General features: G+C 49.8%; 1 protein-coding gene across 1 annotated transcript; it reads right to left on the reverse strand.

Annotated features, from left to right (window-relative positions):
• Positions 1-2,077: 2,077 nt before the first annotated feature.
• On the reverse strand, positions 2,078-5,191 carry LOC117842481 (uncharacterized). The gene is made up of 2 exons (XM_034722948.2): positions 4,712-5,191; positions 2,078-2,775 (listed from the first exon to the last, which is right to left on the reverse strand). Exons 1-2 carry the CDS (start codon positions 5,151-5,153, stop codon positions 2,435-2,437), a joined length of 783 nt encoding a protein of 260 aa, XP_034578839.1. The 5' UTR covers positions 5,154-5,191; the 3' UTR covers positions 2,078-2,434.
• Positions 5,192-18,555: the final 13,364 nt, after the last annotated feature.

An 18,555-nucleotide genomic window follows, 5' to 3' on the forward strand; every position in this document is an offset into this window, starting at 1 on the left:
CGGGCGGCTCCCTCACCTCCCCTCGGCGAGCTCCGCCTCCCAAATCCCTACCTCCGCCGCTGCTCAAGCAGCCAGTTGGAAGCATGGCAAGCTACAAGGAGGGTGACAGCACAGGGGCCAACTCGGTTTCCTCCCACCTTTTTCCTCCCCGACCCTTTTCTCCTCATCTCATTCCATTCCTGCTCCGGCGTGCCTCGTGCCTGGAAGCCTTTTCCATGTGGTGGTGGCGTGATTCGTGTGGTGGGCGGGCGGATCCATGCGGGGGACACTCGGACCTGCACTCATGAGAACTCTGGGGACAATCCCCATGACCCTTGGTGCGGCAGCGGCGGTGGTGTGGGGCCCTAGGCAGGCAACTTAGGGGCCTGTGTGCGGCCGCATCTGCTCACGGGGACTAGGAGGTGGGCGGATCCATGCGGGGGACACCCAGACCTACACTCATGGCAACTCCGGGGACGGTCCCCACAACCCTTGGTGCGGTAGTAGCGGTGGTGTTGGACCCTAGACAGGCAGTTTAGGAGCTTGTGTGCGGCCGCAGCTGCTCACGGGGGACTAGGAGGTGGGTGGATCCATGCGGGGGGCACCCGGACCTGGACTCATGGCAACTTCGGGGGCGGTCCCCACGACCCTTGGTGTGGCAGCGACAATGGTGTGGGGCCCTAGGTAGGCAGCTTTGGGGCTTGTGTGCGGCCGCAGCTGCTCACGGGGGACTAGGACGGTGGCTTCACGTGGCCCTAGGGTGGCGGCAGCGTGGATGGCCTCGTGGTCTTGTCAGAGTTGATTCTTGTCCAACATGGTGCAACCACGGAAAACAATTTTATTACGAATTCTGGGATGAAATTTCATTTGTCATAATCTTAGTAACGCACCGAAATAAGGAACATCAGTAGTCACAGTTTGTGACAGGGGAGGAGCCAAAGGGTGGTCCAGGTGTGCCATGGACCACCCTAGAATTTTGGCCCAAAGCCCGTACCGCCTCAGGTATTTTGGCATGTGTGTTCTGTTCGAGTTGTTCTCTGCCTGTGCGACTGCAAGCCTGCACCATCCTCCCACAGCAAACACCGGAATAGGAGTATAGGGCAACAGGTTCAGTTCCAATTCGATTTTAGGATTTTAGATTGGCGTTGCAATGGTAAATTTATGGTGTTAAAAAGTTTACATTTAGTTGGATCACCCTAATCTAAAATCCTAGCTCTACCACTGGTTTGTGATACTTGATCAATGAAGAATGGTGTTCGTCATTCGAGCGTCATAAATCACGGTTTATGATGAAAAAACGTGTTTATAACATATTTCGGTTCGTCATATATCAGCAAATTTCTTGTAGTGGCACCCGCATCGACCGTTAGGGGTGGGTGCCGGTGCGGGTGTGGTCTTGCTGAGACCGGCCTCGTGGAGGAGTGGTGGGCTAAGGGATAGCTCTGGCTCCGGTGGCATGGGCACGTGGTGGATAAGCCGCTGTAGCAGACTCAGTTCCCACGCTACACTCGCCAACCCCGACGCCGACCCAACAACGTGCAGCAGCCGAGGAGATCCCGGCACCTCCGCACCGGGATTTTAGGCTCCTCGCCGCAACCACCACCACGCCGTTCGCCTCCTCCGCCCGGGGTGTCACCGGCTGCCACGCCGCCTCTGATGCCAATGCTTGTGAATGCTTCATTAGCAATATCATCCCCACCATCATCGCCCCTACATCCTCCTCCCCCGACGGTGCGGGCATTTTTTGACTTTTTCTTTGTGAAACAGAGTACACACTATTAATTAATTTACAAGGCATGTTTTTGACTTTTCCTTCGTGAAATTAAACATAGTACAGATGCATACACTTATATACAAATGTATGTATACTCGCTCTTATGAAGATATGCGCGCAAATTTTAAGCCCGCCTTACCATACCTTGACAAATTAACTTTCTAAATTACATAAAACAGAAAGTATTTTCTTTATTCAGATTCTTCTGTGTACATCAAAGCTGGTTAAAGTTTGGTGGTCCATATATCAGCTCCCAAACTTTTTATTGCAAGGGGGTTTTGTATATAACTCTGAATTAGAAAATTTTCATTTATATAACTAAAATTCTCGCGGTACCAAATGACAACTTCCATTGATAAATGTAGTATGAATCAACATGTTGTGTAGGTAATTTGCGGTATTTGTCAAACGCGTGGCTTTCCTTGTTGCTATAGTACTGTACACTGAACACTCCTCGTCAAGAACTCTTCTGAAGATGAACCCTCTGATTCCTGCACATTTGTCGTTGCTAAGATTTACACACACATATCAGCCTCCATTTATATACATGCTTAACTCAGCTATACTAGAGGCCAGTGAACTTGTCTTCCTCAAATTTTTAGCTTCTTCCTCTTCAAAGTTCATGCAAACGTGAACTCCACATTTCACACGCCGCCATTGCTTGATTCCTGCTTCAATTGTTCATCTTCTTCCAGTTCTTTCCTCTACACTCACACACTTGCCATGCGGCGTATCATTGTTTTGTAGCCGTATCACCCCCGTGGTGTAGGCTCGAACGCCATCTTCTTGGGAGGCTAGCATGAGGCCATAGGTTGTGCTGGGTTGGTGGCGGAGGCGGCATGAGGAGTCCGCCGGGAGCTGGAGCACCTTCACGGTGCAGGCCCTCTCCAGATTTGCTGTGGCGTGGAGCTGGGAAGGGAGATCTATTGTGAAGTTGCCGAATTCGTCAGTCGTTGCAAGTGCAGAGTTGGCCGCTTGATCATTGGGACACTCGGTTTCGCAGAGTACAGCTACCTTAGCACCTGGTTCAGACAAATACACAATTCATCATCACACGATGCAAAAGTACCAAAGATACATGATTGCTATAAAGAACAATTTGTTGAGCTCATTGTTCTCAATGGATTTTTGCTCAAATACTCATATTTTGGTAGAACTTGTACTAGTTTGCTACTAGCGTGTGGATCCGTTGGAGGCGCACCCGTTCTAAGATGTAACAGGCGAGCAACTCCAATCTCAGAACGAGCTATTAATTTATCAGGTTCCCGTAGTGGCTTTGTATCCGAACATCTAAAGCAGATTTAATTTTTGAGTCCGTGCTGATAGCACCGGGGAAAAAGGGAGTGCATCTGGACCAGACAAAAGCACTGCCATCGTACGCATCAAATCAGACACTGTGGCCACCGGCCAGCAGATAGGTTAAGTGGCTCAATTATCGTTGGAGCCATCTATCGTCTGAATTGAATGATGCCACGCGGAAAGGGACTGATCAAGATTGGCACTAGAAGACGAGGCAAAGAATACGAGAAATAGGCGAGCTAACCGTGTCCATGGCAAAAGAAAAATCAACTCGGATACGTTTAACTCTGGCAGGAATATTAGTTGCAACGACAAGCCTGCAAACCTTACCTAGTTCTCCCTTGTGGAAGCTCTCCACTTTATTTGTCTCTACATATAACAAGCGTTTGACTACAACTCAGGATACCACTTAAATTTTTTGGATCGGCAACATCGGTGGCGTTAACAAGCGTGTTGTTCCCTGAAGCACAGAAATTTTTGGTAGCAAAATCTTGTGCGTCATTCTTTTTAATGCGACGGTGGTTGGAAAAGGGTCGTAGAGGCCAGGTTTCATTTTATTTTCTAAGGCTACTCCTTCTGTAGTTTTGAAAAAACAAAGTCATTCAGTTTTGTGTTAAGTCAAACTATCTTAAATTTAATTAATTTTACAAAGTAACAACATTTATATAATTTGACTATTAAATAATAGGAGTATGAATTCTCAAAAGCTAACAAAGATTTTTCTATTTTATCTTTTCAGATCCCGATGTGTACGTCGGCACGAATGAAAACAATTGGAATTTTGAATGGAGTAGTTGCGTCGGTTCTAACATCCCGGACGGCTTCCCTTTGTGTACCCGTATGTTGTGTAGTACTACACCGTAATTTAGAAAAGGCTCAAATAACCTACAATCTGAAATTGGGGAATTGAATTGGGAAATGGGGATCTGCTGAGATCCTAATGTGTATCCTAATGTGTACGTCTGCCCGAATGAAAACAACTGGAATTCTGAAGGGATCAGTAGTTGCGTTGGTTCTAACGTCCCGGGCGGCTTTCCCTTGTGTACCCGTCGTACCAAACGCAATATGTTTAGCTCCAACGACCTTTTCAAGCGGCAGCAGGCAAGCAGTACTCGTGATCAGTCCTCCGTTGCTTTGGCGATCCGGCCAGCGTGACACATCTGACCACTGACCAAGGAGGGTCCAGAAGCACACGTCGTCCTCCTCCAGAACGCAATCGAGACGACGAATGCGCGCGGTAGCCATGGTCAAGGTCGCCGTGTTGCTTTGCTTTCTTCAATTCCCTTCCGATTCCGTGGCGTTCATGCCCACCCTGGCCGTCGCGGCGTTTGCCGGCCAAACGAACAGGGCGCTGCGAAAAAGACCGGCCGTCTGCGAATGATTCGACGGGAAGTTTGCCAGGCACGCACGGACGTTGCAACGACCATTTGTTCATGTGACAGTCTGGCGGCCGGTTCCGACGACCGAACACCTATAGCGCTTCATCACGGAGGGAATGGCAATTGGATGGGAATTTTAAACTACGAAAGGAGAATCATTTGCAAGAGTTTTTTGCTAGCTACGGATGGAGCGTGTGGAAAACTAAGAAACCATTTTTGCTTTGAGAATGGCACGCGGCTAGGTATGCAGAAGCTATGGAGATTCATGATATAGGGATACCTGGCAGCTCGAAGGCGAGGAGGTCGGAGCCGCGGCGGAGGCAGAGCTCGCAGGCGACCTGCCCGGACACGGACACCGACGACACGGGCTCCTCGCCGTACCCCGCGATGCGCGCCAGCTCCGCGGGCGAGAAGTAGAGCTCCATCGGCTCCACCACCGGCAGCGACGACGCTTCCTCCATCGCCGCCGCCGCTGCGAAGACGAGGAGCAAAGCGGCAGCCGCTCTTCTCCGAAGCAGCAACATGCCGTCGGCTGTCGCAGCTCTCTCTCTCCCTCTATCTATCTGTTGGGTCCAGGCTCCAGAGCAAATCGAACTACTAGTAGTACGTTCAGGGGGAAAGGAGGGAAGGAGGGAGGGAGTATAAGGGTGCGCCTGCGATGCTTGGGTTGGTCCGTCGTCACGTTGACTTGGAAAGCAAGGGTGTGCGTACGTGCGCCGCATGATGTGTACAGAGCAGGCGCGTCTGCGTGGCTTGTGCGTTTGGTCCATGGCAACTGCCGAGGGGGCAACTGGGCAAGTCAGCAGTCATGCGTCCGAGTGGTTCAGGTGTCGTGTGGTGCGCGGTGGTTCGGGCGGGTGTAACCGTTCTCCACCTGCGTATATGGGCCGGTCATGTATGTGTTGGGCTAGCTACGTACTGTTTCTCCTTTTCTTTTGCGAAACAAATGGCTAAAAATCATCATCGTTATTGTTCTAGAAGCAAAATCTAGAGTAAAATGCATATCGCATCACTAAACTAGTACCAAATTATCATATGAATTACACTAACTTCGCTAATGGTGCATGGGGGCATCATCAAATTGGCATCGTTGTTCATCTGAGGTCCTTTTCTGAACACATAAGCATTTGTCCTTCCACATAAGCAGGTTTCATCCATCATGGCATGAGAATGCAATGCACAACGGTCACGAGCACTACATGCGAGCCAAGAGCTAAGACTGATTTGCACGAATTACTTTCCGCAAAACCCCTTGAAAGAATTAGGTACCACATATTTTTTTATTTGTTTCTTCCTCATGCCTGAGATGGCAAAACAAAACGGAGTACAACCCCGACGGCGAGTATGGGTGGCGTGTTGCAGCTCGCCATGCAAATATGGCTGGTGGGAGTTTCAGCGATGTAGATGGGCGGAGAGAACCAAATGGATTGCTGCCACAATATAGTAAGTTCATGAACTCATCTATAGTGTTAGGGCAAGGCGCACTCCGGGAAAGCTAGAAATTACCGAGTGTATTTTTTTTGCCGAGTGTTTTTTTCGAGCACTCGGCAAACAAGCTCTTCGCCGAGTGTCAAGCCAAAAATACTCGGCAAATAAAAAACACTCGGCAAATTGGGGTTTTGCCGAGTGGCAAATAAAAAACACTCGGCAAACCCCCCCCCCCCCCTCTTTGCCGAGTGTCAAAAAAGACACTCGGCAAAGACGGGGGTTTGCCGAGTGTTTTTTTTTTTGACACTCAGCAAAAAAATAATTTTTTTCCTCTTTTCACCATGAAATTTTTTCTACTCCCCACATACAACATGTGGTACTCCATGTTAAAATTTGGTATATTTTGGATTTATTTGCTATATTTATTTAATTAATTGCATTTCAAGGAAATTTTTGGTATAAGTCAAATTTGAACTGCAAGTGATTCAAATTATGGAAAAAAATGAGTAGAAAAATGATATTCATGTTATTTGGCCCAATTTGAGACCTAACCCATGAAATGAAAAGAAATTTCGAACATCTTGTTCAAAAAACACGACTATGAACGTGTGGCAGTAGTATTTTTAAATTGTAAAAAAAAACAAGCAACGTCTGAAAATCATGAGATTTGTCATGATGTGATGATATAATACGTGGAGGCTGTGGAAAAAAATTGAGAAGGTTTTGCACATTTCATCATGTACAATGATTACAAACCGAAGCATCTCAGAAGAAGAATAATAACTTTGAGAGGATTTGATAAGATTTAGAGTCGAAGTGACGGTCGAGTTTGGTTTGACTACAAAACTTTTTGTATAGTCAATAGAGAATATATATTGGTTCGTGTGAAAATTTGGTATTTTTTTGAAACTGTTGGATATTTTTTAAATTTTTTTCAAAATAAGTTTGCCGAGTGTCCTACGTTGGACACTCGGCAAAGAAACCCTTTACCGAGTGTCCACATAGGACACTCGGCAAACCAGACCCCCCCTCAAAACAACCCCCCCCCCCCCCCGCGCGCGCAGACCGCCCGGCCCCCACTCCCCTCCAGCGCCCCCCCCCCCCCCGGCCCCCTCCCTGCGCCCCCCGGCCCCCTCCCTCCAGCGCGCGCCCCCGGCCCCCTCCCCTCCCTCTCCTCCGGCGGACCCAGCGCCCTGCCGCCACCGCCGCCGCCCCCCCCCCCCCCCCCCCGGGGCCCTCTCCCTCCAGCGCGTGCCCCCGACCCCCTCCCCTCCCTCTCCTCCGGCGGACCCAGGGCGGCCCCGGCCCCCTCCCCTCTCCTCCGGCGGGCCCCTCCCCTCCCTCCCTCCCTCCGCCGCCGGTCAGATCCGGGCGGCTCGAGGGGAGGGGGCTTCGGAGGGGGCCAGATCAGGGCGGTGGCCGCGGATCGAGGGGAGGGGTCCTGGCGGCGGCGCGCCCCTGCCCCTCCCCCACCCCTCTCCGGCGGATCCGACGGCACCGACCCTCCCCTCATTGGATCCGGCGGCCGTGGGCCTCGGCGGCTGGAGCGCGTCGGCGGCGTTGACGAGGCAGGACAGTTCGTCCACCTCCACCACCGCCAGCGACGGGTTACAAGTACCCCTACTACTCCGAGCTAGGTTCGGTCGCCGACGGCGTCATGATGGTCGACGCGGACAACTTTTGGAATGTCGTCGACAACTTCTGGGTGCTGGCGGTGGTGGCTGTCGTGGCGGCCGGTGGTGGCGGAGCTGGTGGTGGTGGCGGCCGGTGGTGGCAGAGCTGGCGGTGGTGGCGGAGCTGGCGGCCGGTGATGGCGGCGGCGGCGTAACAGGATTTTTTTTATTTTTTTAAAAAATTGGATGCCGAGTGTTTTCTGGCCACTCGGCAACGACTTTGCCAAGTGTGCGACACAAAACACTCGGCAAATCCAGGTTTGCCGACTCGAAATTTGCCGTGTGCCGTTTGCCGAGTGTTACACTCGGCAAACGGTTCGCCGAGGGTATTTTGCCCTTCGCCGAGTGCTCCTGGCAGTCGGCAGTTTTCCTGTCTCCCGTAGTGGCGATAGGGCACAAGGTTAAGATGATCAGGGCGGGAAGCTGAAGGATGTGGTGCAGATTTAGGTGTGAAAGAACTTTGATTTCCACTTGTTTAGATCATATGGTTCAGGTTTACATTGCTAAAGTGGTGGTTATGCAATGAAAAGGTCATGATGGATTCTTGAAATGTCATGAAAAGGAAGAAGATAGTGTTAATCAGTTGGAATGTCATGGAAGTACTTACTTCCGAGACAGCTTGTCCGAAGCTATTTCATTATCAAAAGCAAATGTTGGTTTTAGCCAAAACATGTGCTTGACCTCACCCTCTAGACACACCGTGCCAACAAGCCGCTCCCACCGAGTCCATTATCCATGGCAAGTGGAGCTCTATAGTATGTAATTTAGGCTAATAGAGCTTCTTCCCTCCTTTATAACCAGTTGTTGAGAAATATTGTACATATGAATACGCATTGTTTAGGCCAGCAACTGCCGTCCGTACTCACCTAAATTGAACCAACCAAGATATGGACAAATTCCAATCTTACCAGCACAGCGGTTCTTTTGAAGACCGCAATAGCCATCTATATCGAGAACCACACATAGAATCGCTAGAGAAATATCGATGAGACCGTGCCCTGAGCCTAGAACATCATGAGCACTTCACCAGTGCTAGATTTTTTTTTAACGAACCCATACGTGTTTCATTGGTATAACAGAAAATACAAGACTCCAGTCCTGGGAGGCTATAGGCAAGAAAAGGAAAAGAAAAGAAAAGAAAACAGACTCGCCCGATTGGATTAAAACATCAACGCAGGTAACCACTCAACTCAAACCCGCCACACCCGACCAGTTGGGATGGGACGTCAGCGTGGCCTCACCACTCCACTCACCACGGCGGCATCCATCAACATTCACGCTCATATATTCGCCGAAAGCTCCAAGCGTGGCCCTGCATCGACAGGAACCGATAGAAGCGGACTGCACCGCACCGAGAAGGCCACCGCCATGCAGGACCCTCCGTTGTAGTGCCGCTGCAGCATCACACTCCACCTAACAGAATGATACCATCGAATCCGAACCTCTCGCAAGCTGCTTCGCAGTCGCCACCACGATAACACAACACGCGGGGGTCTCGCCACATCCGCCATTGGACTCCACTTCGCACTCGTCGCCTCGAAGAAAATACCGCGTGCGGGGGCCTCGCCACGCCCGCCACAGTACTTCACGTCACGGATCCATTTCTTTTGTCGCCGTCAGAGTGGTGAGCAATGTTGCCCCGCTCCACAAGATCTCCATCAATCAGCCAAGCCGCCGCCGCAGGACGACTTTGCCTCGTTTCTTCACCCGAGCAAAAGCCTCCGCCGCCATGTCAGCAAGCCAGAGAAGTCGTTTACGCTGTCTTCCGATGATGTACCGCACCGGGTAGTCCAGCCAAGCTAAGCAACCCGCTACGATCCGTTGCAATCCTAGTTGTCCCACGATGCTGTTGCCGCAAGTGCCGTCCTCCGACACAGTTCCACGCAGCACTGGCCGTTGCCAAGCAACGCCAGCGGCTGTGGTTCGCTGCAAGTAGCCAAGATCGACAACCATGCAACAATCCCTAGCCCCCACCATAACTGTTGTCGCCTCCACGTGACCTTAGCAACACCTGTCCAGCTTGCCACGCGGCGGAATTCCCGCCACCAGCTGCGGCCGCCCATGACCAATGGACCGGCAATGCTATAAACCGAGATGGGTATCTAGAGACGACGCCTCCAAGGAGAGCATGATGCCAATAGCACCGTCATCACTTGTCCAGGATCTGGACAAGGTTTTCACCCAGAGGATCCCATGCAGCAAGGTTGTAGCTCAGACATGACGAGCCCAACGGGGAGAACGACGCCCTAGGGCGCCGCCGTCATCTCCACCAGCAAGCACGCCGGTGAGGGCTTTCGCCGAAGCATCCAAACACCTCACTGCACACTCACAGCTCGGCCAGTCCACATTCACGGCAACCCATCCGAGGTGGCATCGCCGCTGTGCCTCCACGTCGCCGTACCCCCACTCCTCGCACGTGGCCACCGTCACACCGCCTCACCATCACACGTCATCGGGCATTTCCTTGGGGCGTCAGCACCTTACACACGTGCCTCTCCGCGTGCAGCCTCCTCCACGTCGCGCGAGCCCCCACCAGCACCTAGCTGCCTCTCTCTCCAATCACCGCCTCCGCAATTCCCCAGTCGAGGAGAGGTAGCCGGACGCCGCCCATAGCACCACCTTAGTGCTGCCACCGCATCCCTGCGCCAGGCGTCCCTGCTGTGCCTCCATGGCATTGCTGGCACACCTTGCACAAGCCACTCCGACCGCAACACCACACCACCACCATTGAAAACACAGGAGCTGCCATGCCATGCAGGTGGGAATGAAGAATCCGCGGCCGCCGTCACTGCTGGCCCTGAGCTCGGACGTCACCGCCCGCAGCCCCTCTCCCTGCTGGGCCGCCGTCTCGCTCCTTGCTGCCGTCCCGCGGCCACCATGTCGCTCACCTAGTTGCCGACGAACCCACCGCACACGAGGCCCGGACACCCCAGCGGAGCATCACGCCCCAACGGCAGCCCAGTGGCACCCTCACCGGACCGCCGCCGGCCCCGTAGCATCGCGCCCCAGGGGCAGCCCGGCTAGCGCCCTCCACTACTGCAGACACGCCCACATCGCCCCGTGCCGGCCGCTGCCACGCACAGTCTTCTCGCCCGCGCCATCTCCTTGCCCCACGCCGGGGTGGCCGCCGCTGCCGCGCGCGGCCCCACACCCCGCGCTGCCTATCACCCACGCGCCCACCGTCCTCCACCCGAACCGCTGTCGCCATCGCATGACCTCGCTCCGCACCGCTCGTCGCTTGCCGGAAAGGGTCGTGGGCGGCGGATCTGGGGGCGGGAAAGCCGGATCCGCCCACGGCAAGGCCGGATCTGCCCACAGCAAGGCCGGATCCATGCTGCCGCCACTTTGGCGCGCCGCTCAGCCAGGGTCTCCTTGCGCCGCCCCACACCGGCCGGATTGCCCTGCCGCCGCTGCCATCCTCGGGAGCTGCACGGGCTTCCGGCGACCCCCTCCGGTGACGACGATGTGGGCATGAGAGGGGGGGGGGTTTGGCGGCGGCAGCTAGGGCGCCTCCTGTGTCTCCCTATGGCTCATGAATTCTATGTAAAACCGTCCCCGTGCTAGATTAAAGGACCGTCTATTTTAAAGAAGGTCACCATCAACTCCATCCAAACAATGATTTTACAATGGACATGAAACACATAACCAAAAGCCCAAAATCATCAAAACAAGATGGATAAGGGACCAAGATTAAATTAAAAATCTACCATCACCACCATCGTTGAAGGAGATGAGAAAAGATAGATATTTTATTTGGATCAAAACCTAAATACCTACTTTAGTCTGTTAGCTATTTGGGAAGGCAGATAATTGATCGTTGAGGCTTGTACTTAATACATCTTTGATTGGTGAGCATGATGTGTTGGCTAATATGACATCGAGTTTTATTTGGTTGGTGATGCTCTCAATTTTTATCACTCGCAACCCTTGGCAGGTTGCTGATACAAATACAATAAATCCTCTGCGGCGATGATTGTAGGGCGCAAAAGCTTGGTATCACTCTGTCGAGGCTCGACTGATTGCTGTTGAGAGAAACTGGCGGTGGCAGCTTTCATTTGTTACTCGTCAGGGGCGACATGAGTTGAAGCGAGCATTTTGCTTGCAAGTACAATCCCATCAAAACGCATTCGGTCGTGCCGCGCCGCCACGACCTACAGGCCACACCATGTGCTGTGATTCTTTGCAATTAGCTTGTGACACTAGCAGTCTTCCTAATACCGCTCATTCCCATATGCGCATGCCTAGTTGCTAACTGCAGCAAGTTTGCATGGGCTAGTCTAGCGAGAATGGAATGAAAACCAACTAACAAAACGAATAACTCTCATGTTGCTATGTGTATAAAGCTAGGGGGGCTAGGCTTCAGCTTATGGGCATGATCTCAACTCTCAAACAAGCATATATTGCCTTTCTCCATAGTCCATAGCCAGAGGCAAACAAAGAAAATGAGCGCAGTGCTTTACACAAGAAATACGTCTTAAGTTTGGTGAGTGATAACACAAGAGATGATGCAGGTGTATTGCCGTATTGGCGTGTGAATTATATAGCATAGCTGGCTGGCAATGAGCAAAATGCAAAACAATGTGGTGTCTCTTATGAATTAATTTTGTGGATTGAAGATCTGCTGATGTTAACTCGCATTGGTTTCGACTGCGTAAAACCGTGTGTAGAACAGAGAGACCACATGTAGATGTAAAGTCATCATATTTAGCGGTAGGTGTAAACCAATTGTGATGTCTGCATAATTTCACAGTGGCGGATGAGAAGATGGCTAAACAATTAATCTATGAATCTTTAGCTATTTGATGAGAAGGTAGAACATTGATCGTTTTGAGAAATGTACTTAATGTAATACAGCTGTGATGGTTGAGGATGACTGTTGGCTGCTGACATGACATCGAGTTTTACTTGAAAGCGATGCGTATGTATTTTGTTGGCGATGCTCAATTTCGCGATACTTGCAGATTGCAGGCATAAGAATCCGCTGCGATGATTGCAGGTGCAATCGACTGTTATCAGTCATCGCGACTCAGTGAGGTTTGATTGTTGCTCAGAGAAGCTGGCAGTTTTCGTTCGTTGCTCATCGACAGAGGGCATGATTTGCAGTGAGCACTTGGTTTGCAAGTACAACGCCAAGAAACACAGCAATTCAGCAAACGAGATGACCTCAGCTGGCCGGCCGGTCAGGGTCACCCCTCGCCGGTCGTTCTGCCGCACACTGCTGTCGTACCCATCCTGGGAGGGAGCCTCGCCGCCAGCATTGATCCTGGCTGAGGCAGGTCGCACCGCCGAGCACCTGCAACAGACGTTGGCCCATCGCTGCTGGTGCCGCGCGGCGAGACTAGGGAGACGACCACGCCATCGTCGCCCTGGGCTCACATGATACAGTACGATTATTCTTTGCAGTTACTCTACAATACTAGCAGTGTTCCTGATACCCCTCGTTCCTGTGCGTATGCCTAATAACGACTACTGATTGCTAACTGCATGCAAGTTTGCATTTAGTCCAGAGAGAATGGGGGTGGAAAACAACAAAGCAAATGATGACTCCTTGTGTTAGCGTTTTTCTATTCAAAGGGCCTAGGCAGCAACCTATGGGCATGACCTCAACTCCCCCGAAAAAATTCTTGTTTGTCATCGAAATTGCCTTATTTGCTACTGAGAAATTTTGTCATTCTTTATTTTCCATCGACTCGAGCGTCCATCCCTTACAAGTCATTGCCGTCAAGTTTGACGGTAACGATGTGAAATTGCACATGAAAAAATGATTTTGCCCTTAGATACTCAGGTAGGCATATATTGGTTTTAAATTTGCAGCATTTTTTTTCCTGCCGTGGCATGTCATTGTACAATTTGAATAGCAATGGGGACAATGGCTGTTTGGACACATCCATAATCATTAATTCGAATAATTTTTGCAAAAGATAATACTAGCTCCTCACGTGAGAGCATGAACCAGCCCATAATTGGAACATAATTGCAAGCATGAACCGGCACAATTGGAGCATAATAGCAAGCACTCATCCTGAACAGAGACCGCATGTAGATGTACAGCAGATGTAGATGTTAGCGGTAGGTGTAATACCAATTGTGTTGTCTGCATAATTTTACAGTGGTGGATGAGAAGATAGCTAAACAATTAATCTATGAATATTTAGCTATTTGACGAGAAGCTGGCAGGTTTCATTCGTTGCTTCATGCTTGTCAGCACGCAGGTCGCAGGGGCATGGTTTGCAGTGAGCAATTGGTTTGCAAGTACAACACCAACGAAACACAGCGATTCAGGAACGGAGATGACCTCATCTGGTCGGCCGGCGATCAGCGGGGTCACCGCTCACCAGAGGCGTTCCGCCGCACACTGTTGACGGGTACATCCTGTGTAGTGGTACGCGGCGATCGGAGCCTCACCGCCATTGCCCCTAGTCGAGGCAGATCGCACCGCGGAAACCCTGCGCACAGCCGTTGGCCCGCCGCCGGCGGTGCCACGGAAAGACTGGGGAGACGACGACCGTCATCGCCCAGGACTCACGCCGCACATTATGATTCTTAGCAATTAGTCTACGATGCCAGTGGTGTTCCTGATACCACTCGTTCCCACACATATACCTAACGTCTATTGGCAGCTAAATGCATGCAAGTTTGTATTTAGTCTAGAGAGAATGGGATGGAAACAACAAAACAAATGACGACTCCTTGTGTTGGTGTATTGCTATATAAAGGGCCTAGAGGAATGTTTCTTATTTGCCATCAAAAGTTACATCATTGTCTTATTTGCCACTGAGAAAGTTTGTCATCCTCATTTTCCATGGAAAGCATCTGTCCCTTATATATCATTGCCGTCAAGTTTGATGGGTAACAATGTGAAATTGCACATGAAAACGATCTTGCCCTTAGGTACTCAGGTAGGCATACATTGGTGTTAAATTTGCAGCTTTCTTTACCGTCGTGCCATGTCATTGTAAAATTTGAACAGCAATGGGAAAATAATGGCTCTTCGGACACATCCATAATCATTTATTAGAATAATTTTTGCAAAAGATAATAGTAGCTCCTCACGTGAGAGCATGAACCAGCCCACAACTGGAGCATAATTGCAAGCATGAAACCAGCACATAATTGGAGCATGATGGCAGCACTAATCCATCCATAATCCGCCAGGTCCATTACAAGTCTAAAGTACACGTCATCCAGCAATTTGTAGTGTCCTCATCGATGTATAAGTGGGTACGTAAGAGTCTAAAATAGCATTGAGAGTAGGCATGTACGTGTGGTACTTAATGGTGTTTTCTGGGTCAGTCAATTAAGCACTTGGCATGTCACATATATTTTAGTTTATTTCTTTTCATGTTTTCTCATTTTATTTTATCAAATTTCGAATCAATCTAATTATCCAAAACAAGTGGAACTTATATGTTCCTGTAGACAGGAAGAGAGACAATCAAAATACTAGGTGTGAAGGGTAATGAACGTGGGCGGATCGAAGGGGGATGGGGCTCCAGCCCCCAGGCGTGCAGCCCAGGGAGCCCCTGCAATTTTTGGACATTGATCAAGGAGAGAAAGAAGAAGAGAGAAAGGATGAGGGAGAGGAGGAAAAAGAGGAAGGACGAAGCAGACAAGCCCCCTAGCTTGCCAGCCTGCCTCCGCCACTAGTAATGAACACGTTGCTGACCCCTTCAAAAAGAAGGTGGATGGGTCACTGAATTTGGGAGAGTTTCTGACTAGTAAATATATTTCGTTGCTCGAGGAGATGCAAATTACAGTACTACAAGGCCTAAGATCAAAGCCTTTCCGAACCATTCAGTCCTCATGTACATTGGAGAGCAGGCCGAAAAAGTGATCTCATCGCCAGCGTCAATCGATCTATCCGGCTTCTAGCTCCTCGAGCGGCCTCTTTGGCACTGGACGAGTGAGGGAACATCGACGCCCAGTGTTGTCGTTTGTCAATAGGATAGGTGCTATGTTGTAATTCTATCTTACATATTATTAAATCAAGCAATCGTTTCTGCCTTAATTTGTGGTTTGGTCTGAATTTCATTGATAGGTGGACTCGATCTTTAATTTATTGTAATTTCCATCTTTGATATGGGTCAGACCTTGAGTTCGTTTACTCGCGAAGTTTCGCTTCATGTCCGTTCCTTTCCCGTCCGCGCCTCCCTCTCCGCGTCCCCATCTTGAGTCCCAACCCGTCGGTATGCCCCGCCCAGATGGCACCTTCCTTCCTCTCCGCCGCCCTGCGTCCGCAAGACCCTTTCTCCATCACTAAAGGACTATGCCCCTCCCTCTAGCCATGTGGCCCCTCCATCCCTACCGACCAGCAGGCCCTTCCTCCCGTCCCTCCCTCTCTCCCCGTCCGCACCCGGCCATTGCTCCGTCCCACCCTCTCTGTTGTTTCCTCCGTTCGTTGCACCTCGCTCCATGCCGCTCCACACTTGAGCCTTCTCTGTCCCCATCCGCGTCGCGCTGCACCTCTCCGTTGTGCCGATAGGTGGGCCGCAGCCCCAAGGACCAAGGTTGTTGCTTGCCCACCGATGAAGCAAGCATGAAATCAGGCAGCGGTGCCACCACTCCTCGTCATTGTCCATTGCGGCCTCAGCGCAACATGAGGCCCCAGAGGAGGATGTGCCCGCCATAGCCATTGTGGTGTTGGTTTGGACGGCAAGAGCTGGGCGAAAGCTAGCGCGGCACTGCACGTTGGATAGCATGGAACAGGTCCCGACTTGCTATGACCAAAGGTGTGGACGAAAATTTCTCCCGATATATATATATATATATATATATATGCTAAATAGTACCAGACTCCGCTGCCGGCACCTATCTCCCTATCGTTGGCTTTTTTAAAGCTTTTTCTGTGTTTTTTTACCAGCTCGATCTCACCACGTTGCGAATAGATCGTGGGTCCACTACCCAGATGCGGTTTCGCCAGTTTCGGCTCTGTAGCCACTGCCTACCCTTGAGTCCTTCCGTCGCCGCCTCCCTTGCCGTCGATGCCGCGCAGCCCCGATGCGTTCCCGCTGGTGCAACCGACGCCATGCCGTTTGCCGACCTTCGTGCAAGCGGGGTGTCGCCGCCACCCCTCGCCTTTTCCTGCGCATTGACGCCGCAACAGCCTTCCGGCGTTAGGTCTTCCAATTATCCTCGGCCGCCCGATTCTCTGCGCATTGACGCCACCGGCGAGGCCCTCCACCGAATTGTGCTTCTAACCTCAGCTCGTCGGCAAGCTATCTTCCAACCATTCTCCCAATTAGATACAAGTAATCAGATGATGAGGTTTCATGTTTTTTTTTGTTGGGATTAGATCTTGCATTACAAGGCTTAATTTCTCATATCTTCTGATTTTTAATCGCAATAGCTGCGGCTTGCAGGAGGGTAGCGGCTGTAGGCTAGCAAGGATGCGGTAGCAGCTGTGGGGGTGCTCATCACTTGCATCGGCAGGTTTGGGAGGATGAAGTTCCTAACGGAAGAGGAACTAGAGAAGCTCAAGGGTCGTGGACGAGGTTCCTGAGGGTGGGTTCGACAATAGCTTTGTATCCTTTGCCTACCTCTAGATTCTCCGTGTCCACTGCAGGACCCTACCTGCTTGAGCTCTTCAGCTCCATCCTCAGCCTTTCAGATCGTGTGATGGTTCTGACCATGATGGGCCCTCTAATGGATTCAGGTGAGCTTATCCATCCCCACCCATGTGTATTCAGGATTGCTAAATACAGAGTACATTCTCTAATTCTAAATTAGAAATGCTAATTAGAATAAGCTGTGTGCTAGAGAAATCACAACAACGCCGAGATGAAGCACTGCAGGTTTTGTTTTTCCATATCCTGATTTCCTTCTTTTACTCTACAAGTGATTTTTCTATATATTCATAATTTCCTTGGTTTGTGCTGCTTGTTTCCTGTAGCCATGCAATTAATTATTTTAGGATTATCTCATAAGAATATAATCATACCTTTCATTTCCTGAACTAGCTTTAGAAATGTTGGAAATTATTCATTTTTGACAATGTTATATAAATCCTTCGTAACATTGGAGATTATTCCTGACCTTTGCATTGCTCTTTTATTTTTTGGCAACAATTGAGGTGGAGGTGAGCTTAATTGCCTAGTAAAGCTAGCATGTTTTATAACTTTATGTCCATATGAATGCTACTGATTTTCTGTGAGCTATACGGCACGCCAGTGTATTATCAGCTCATCTTTAACTAATGTTCCAAATCAATGCCATCACCGTTGTTTCTTGAATGTTGAAAATGCTCATTAGTGATTTGCTTAAATAAAACTCATTCAAGTATTCAACATGTTTACTTTCATAGACGAAAACTATATCTGATAAGGTTTCTTTCATGAAAAATTACTTTTATTCAGATTGCATAATGATACTATAGTTTTAGATTAATTAGAATAATAATAATAATTTGCCAGAACTAGGGTCACTTATATTTTATTTCCCTATACTTGAATGAATGTTATCTTCATCTTAACATTAGCATGGTATCCTGAAACAAATATTAGAGCTAATGCCACCGCTCCTAAGACATATATACTGATTAGATTTGCCAATCCAAATCTGCCAGCCTGCTAGGTGCAGACCTAGTTAGTTTGATTGACTGATATTAATATGTTTGGATCAATATACTTTGCTAATCATTCCAAATGTTCTGAAGCTTTGGACTTCCAAACATTGTGAAATTTTTTTGGTGGGAATTAAGCTTTGGACTAATTTTTTTTTTGGGGGGGAGGGGGGTTGTTGTGGCAACTTCACCTACAACAAATCATGCCAGATTTGTGTAGTCTCTGAGGAATGTATTGTGCTTACTATACGAATTTTGTGTTCCTCATATAATTTTATTTGTTAAATGTTACAATTTTACTGTTCCTCATTTCAGTTTCTTAATATGCAACAGCTCTGATTCTGACCTCCATCGTGGTGGAAGTTGCTTCAAATCAACGGTATTTGGGCCCTCAAATCAGCCTGTCGTTTGAGTTTTGCTGCCAGTAAATCGTGCAATGAATCCATACAAATTCAAGGATGGCTA

Source organism: Setaria viridis, chromosome 2 (assembly GCF_005286985.2).
Source record: "Setaria viridis chromosome 2, Setaria_viridis_v4.0, whole genome shotgun sequence".
Classification (NCBI taxonomy): Eukaryota; Viridiplantae; Streptophyta; class Magnoliopsida; order Poales; family Poaceae; genus Setaria; species Setaria viridis.

Coding starts and splice junctions, on each gene's coding strand:
- LOC117842481 (XM_034722948.2), bottom strand. CDS start 5,153: ATGCGGCGCACGTACGCACACCCTTGCTTTCCAAGTCAACGTGACGAC. Junction 2,776..4,711: donor CCTCGCCTTCGAGCTGCCAG/GTATCCCTATAT, acceptor TGTCTGAACCAG/GTGCTAAGGTAGCTGTACTC.